At 52.8% G+C, this 4,461-nt stretch overlaps 1 protein-coding gene across 1 annotated transcript in view; it reads left to right on the top strand.

Annotated features, from left to right (window-relative positions):
• Positions 1-4,461, top strand: part of DNAH9 (dynein axonemal heavy chain 9) — a 180,063-nt gene that overhangs the window by 20,815 nt on the left and 154,787 nt on the right. Inside the window, exons 13-16 of the mRNA XM_017835980.1 lie at positions 685-837; positions 1,772-1,897; positions 2,526-2,765; positions 3,965-4,125. Of these exons, the coding sequence (XP_017691469.1) occupies positions 685-837; positions 1,772-1,897; positions 2,526-2,765; positions 3,965-4,125 (680 nt within the window). The remainder of the gene's footprint in view (positions 1-684; positions 838-1,771; positions 1,898-2,525; positions 2,766-3,964; positions 4,126-4,461) is intronic.

The raw sequence follows: 4,461 nt of genomic DNA, 5'->3' as shown, positions 1-4,461 counted from the left end.
TGTGATGTCCTGCTCTAGAAGAAGCACCAGTGACCTGCTCTGCTGGTGTTGGGAGCCTCAGCAGCACTTCTGATGTCTCCCCCTTGGCTTTGCAAACTCATCCAGGTGTGAACAGGACAGGACTGAATCATTCTGTTCCTTCTGGAAAAGTGCTTTTGGTCAAGGTGGGGGTTTTGTGTGGGATGTTGAGCTGTTTATCCTATGTCTTAGGCAGAAATAGAAATCTGGTTTCTCCATGAAGGAAAATCCAGGGCTTTTTTTCAGTGCAAAATTGATTTCTAGGAGGGAAAAAGCAGAAAGATTCTTAATGAAGAAAACTCCACAGTGTGCTGAGAACAGGCTGAGGTGGAGCAATGGATGGAGATCTCTCTGCACTACATGAAGGGAAATTGGGACTAGAGAATTATGTGATGTTTGAATGGTTTCTGAGCTTTTCTCCTGTGGGGGAAGTTTCAGGATTTGTTAAGGCATGTCTATCTAAATGAGGTAGAAATAGGTGGAGGTACTGAGAGAGACAGCAAGAGGCTTGTACTGCAGCATAATGGCAATGAGTGAGGAGATGTGGTGCTGCCAAGTGCTGTTCCAAGTCCTTGCTTTGTGAACGTGGCTGTGTCTGTCACATGCAGGGTGACCTCAGTTCTGCTTGTCCTGTCTGTGACTTTATTTATACAATTCTTTTTGCAGGTGCAACGTCATCTTTCCAAACTTTTTGACAGCTTGGCCAAGGTGAAATTCCAAGTGGACTCTGAGCAAAAGGCAATGAAGGTTGGCCTGGGAATGTACAGCAGAGAGGAGGAATATGTCCCCTTCAGTGAACCCTGTGACTGCAGTGGGCAGGTGAGAGTGAGGGCCTTGTGTGTTCAAACTCTCTGTGGAATCTGCTTTTCTGCCCCTTGAGTGGCGTCAATGGCCAAGACACTGTAGAGCTTCACTGCTCTTCCATTATGAATGAGAAAATCTGGAAGAGGTGCTGTGTAACTTTAATCCCTCCTTACACCACAGCTCTAGGCCCACTCTGGATGGATCCTCACTAAGTGGGGCAGAGGTGGCCCAGCCCACAGTGCAAAGGAGGGGTTTTCCATTCTAATTATTTTAAGATGTTTTGAGAGTTACTCTTACCCTCTCAGTTGGAAAAGGGAAGCATATTGAAAATAGATTAAGCTATTCCATAGTGCCTCGGCATGGCTACCTTTGGAAAGAGAAGGGTTTTTTCCCATTTTCCAGATCTTTCTTTCATAGGATGAGTTGAAGTGCAAAATTTAAGAATCAAACTACTGCTCAGCTTTTCTGTCCCTGTAGTTGCACTTTTCTCCATGGACTATTATAAGAAGCTAAAGTATGTAATACCAGCTCTGAGCTCCCTGGTGATGGAGCTTGGCATTTAAACTGTCCTCTCAGCGAGGGCTTTGCCTGTGAAATACTAAATTCAGCAGGAATTGTGTTCCCAGGCTCTCTCTTGCTGCTGGCAGATTGTGCTCAGTCCCACGAGTGACTCTGTCATGGCCTGGAGCTGGAACATGCTGAACTAAATTGCTCCTCAGTGGAGTTCATTTTGGTTCCTCCTAAAGCTGGAGTTCCACAAAACCTGCCATGTTCCCTTAGTGTCTGGAAAGAGATGCTGATCCTGCAGGAGCAGAACTGGCTGAGTCCTGCAGTCCGAAGGAGGACAGAGGTGTGTTGGACTGCAGAGCTGAGCTGCTGCTCCCATTCCCTGGGCCACTCATGACCCAGGAGGAGCAAACCTGTTCCTGAGGTTTCGTGTCTCCTGCAGGTCGAGGTGTGGCTCAATCACCTGCTGGACACCATGAGGGCCACGGTGAGGGACGAGATGACGGCGGCTGTCACGGCCTACGAGGAGAAGCCGAGGGAGCAATGGCTCTTTGACTACCCTGCCCAGGTACCTGCCAGCGCTCCTGGGAAAGGTGGGGTGTGGCTTCCCCTTCCATTCTGCCCTTCCCTGCTTTCAGTCGTGGCCTCTGGCTATGGCTGGGGATGTTTCTGGCCTCTGCTGTGCTGTCCAGGAAGGAGGAAGGGCGAGTTCTCCTTTCTCCTGGCAATCCCTTGATGGATTCCCAGGCTGAGCTCTGTGCTCTGATTGGAGCTCCAGGCAGGATGCAGTCCCAGGACTTGGGCAGTGGCTGCTGCATCCTGGGGGTCATGGGAAGCCTGTACACCCGGAGAGGTGAGAGGTGCCACAGAAGAACAAAGGATGAAGCCTGATGAGGGGAAAGAGCCCCTTGGATGCCCCTCTGGCAGCCTCATGGTCTCCAGCTCAGCCTCCCATGTCAGACATGGGAAAGAGACTCACTTCCTGAGGAGCAGCTGCTAAATGTGTCTGCCCCTGACAGGGTGTTAAATGGATGTCATGGGGCAGGTCCCCCCTGTCCTGTGTGCTGTGACACTGTGGGACAAAATACTTAATCTTATGTCATAGATGCTTCATCCTTGATCTCCCTGTGGATCAGAGACTCAAATGTGAGGAAGCTCTGGTGTTTCCCTGATACTGAGGCAGACTGTTTTTCCAGGTGGCTCTCTCCTGCACCCAGATCTGGTGGACAACCGAGGTGGGGATTGCCTTTGCCAGGATGAAGGAAGGCTACGAGAAGGCCATGAAGGAGTACCACAAGAAGCAGGTGGCCCAGCTGAACAGCCTGGTGACCATGCTGCTGGGGCAGCTCTCCAAGGGCGACAGGCAGAAGATCATGACCATCTGCACCATCGACGTGCACGCTCGGGATGTGGTGGCAAAGATGATTGCGCAGAAGGTTGGTGTTCACAGCTCAGGCTGGTCCCGTGCTGGGCATTGGGATTATGGAGGGGTAGAGCAGGTACAGACAGATCACTGCCTGACTCAGTGGGAGGCACATGGCTCTTCTTTTTATAGCTCCCTTGCTCTGGTGTGGGGCCAGAGGGACCCCTTTGGGACTCCCTTGTCTGTCACTGCTCCCCCCCCTCCACTGCCCTGTCATCACAGAATCATGGAATCATTTGGCTTGGAAAGGACCTTAAAGCTCTTCTCATTCCATCCCCTGCCATGGGCAGGGACACCTTCCACTAGCCCAGGTTGCTCCAAGCCCTGTTTAACCTTGCCTTGGACACTTCCAGGGATGGGGCAGCCACAGCTTCTCTGGGCAACCTGTGCCAGGGCCTCCCCACCCTCACAGGGAAGAACTTCGTCCCAGTATCCCTAACCCTGCCCTCTGTCAATGTGAAGCCATTCTTCCTTGTCCTGTCACTCTGTTCAACGTGACATGCCCTGTCCAAAATCTCTCTCCATCTCTCCTTGGAACCCCTTCGGGCACAAAAAGGCCCCAATTAGGTCATTCAGGAGCCTTCTCTTCTCCAGGCTGAACAGTCCCAACTCTCTCAACCTTTTCTCATAGCAGAGGTGCTCCATCCATCTAATCCCAATGTCCCTGACACTGTTTCATGTCCAGCTCTGCAGGTGGGTGGGAAGGTGCCCTGGGTGTGCTGGGTTGTGGCTGTACCCTCCTTTGTGTCCTCCCAGAGGCACCTTCAAGGCACAGCTGGCCTTGATGGTGCCTTGGCCCAGTTTGGGATGCAGGTGTCTGTCTGTCCACCTGCAGGGCTGTTGCTGGTTGTGCAGAGTGCTGGCCATGGCTCCTTGTCCCCTGTCCCCTGGTGCTGTCTGAGGCCCCTTCCCTGGCTAAGCAGCCTCTGTCCCCTTTGCTCACCCTGCTTTGCTGAAGCCTCTTCATGCCATGCTGCTTCTTAAATCTCCTCTCCAGGACTCTTGGTGCTGCTCTTTCTCTTGGACATTCACTTTTTCCTCTCCCATGGACATGCTTGCTAATTTGGTCCTGCCCTCTGCTGATGGGAAGTGGGGAGGTGACATTGGTCACCCCCCTGCCTTTGCAGTGACCAGTCCACCCCCAGTGACAGCTCCATTGCAGTCCCTGAGCTGTGTGTGGCCCCCCTGATGGTGCCTGTGGGCTCGTTGCAGGTGGACAATGCCCAGGCATTCTTGTGGCTGTCGCAGCTCCGGCACCGCTGGTCAGACGAGGAGCAGCACTGCTTTGCCAACATCTGTGATGCCCAGTTCCTGTACTCCTATGAGTACCTTGGCAACACCCCTCGGCTCGTGATCACCCCCCTGACGGACAGGTGAGTCCCTGGGAAACACCAGCACAGCCACGTGGCTGGAGGAAGAGCTGCCAGCTAAAGAGGGGTTTATTTTGGACACCCACACCCCTCTGGTTCTTTGTCTGTGTCCCTGCAATCCTGTGGCAGAGCTCCAACTCTCACCTGTTGTTACAGAATCACAGAATCAACCAGATTCTGGAAAAGACTTCTGAAATCGAGTCCAACCCATGATCCAACCCCACCTTGTCACCCAGACCATGGCACTGATGCCACATCCAGGCTCTGCTCAAACCCCTCCAGGGACGGGGACTGCACCCCCTCCCTGGGCAGCCCATTCCAAGGGCTGATCCCTCTCTC

Source organism: Lepidothrix coronata, unplaced genomic scaffold (assembly GCF_001604755.1).
Source record: "Lepidothrix coronata isolate B3197 unplaced genomic scaffold, Lepidothrix_coronata-1.0 Scaffold267, whole genome shotgun sequence".
In the NCBI taxonomy this organism is placed as follows: Eukaryota; Metazoa; Chordata; class Aves; order Passeriformes; family Pipridae; genus Lepidothrix; species Lepidothrix coronata.
This window is presented reverse-complemented; position numbering and strand designations above follow the sequence as displayed.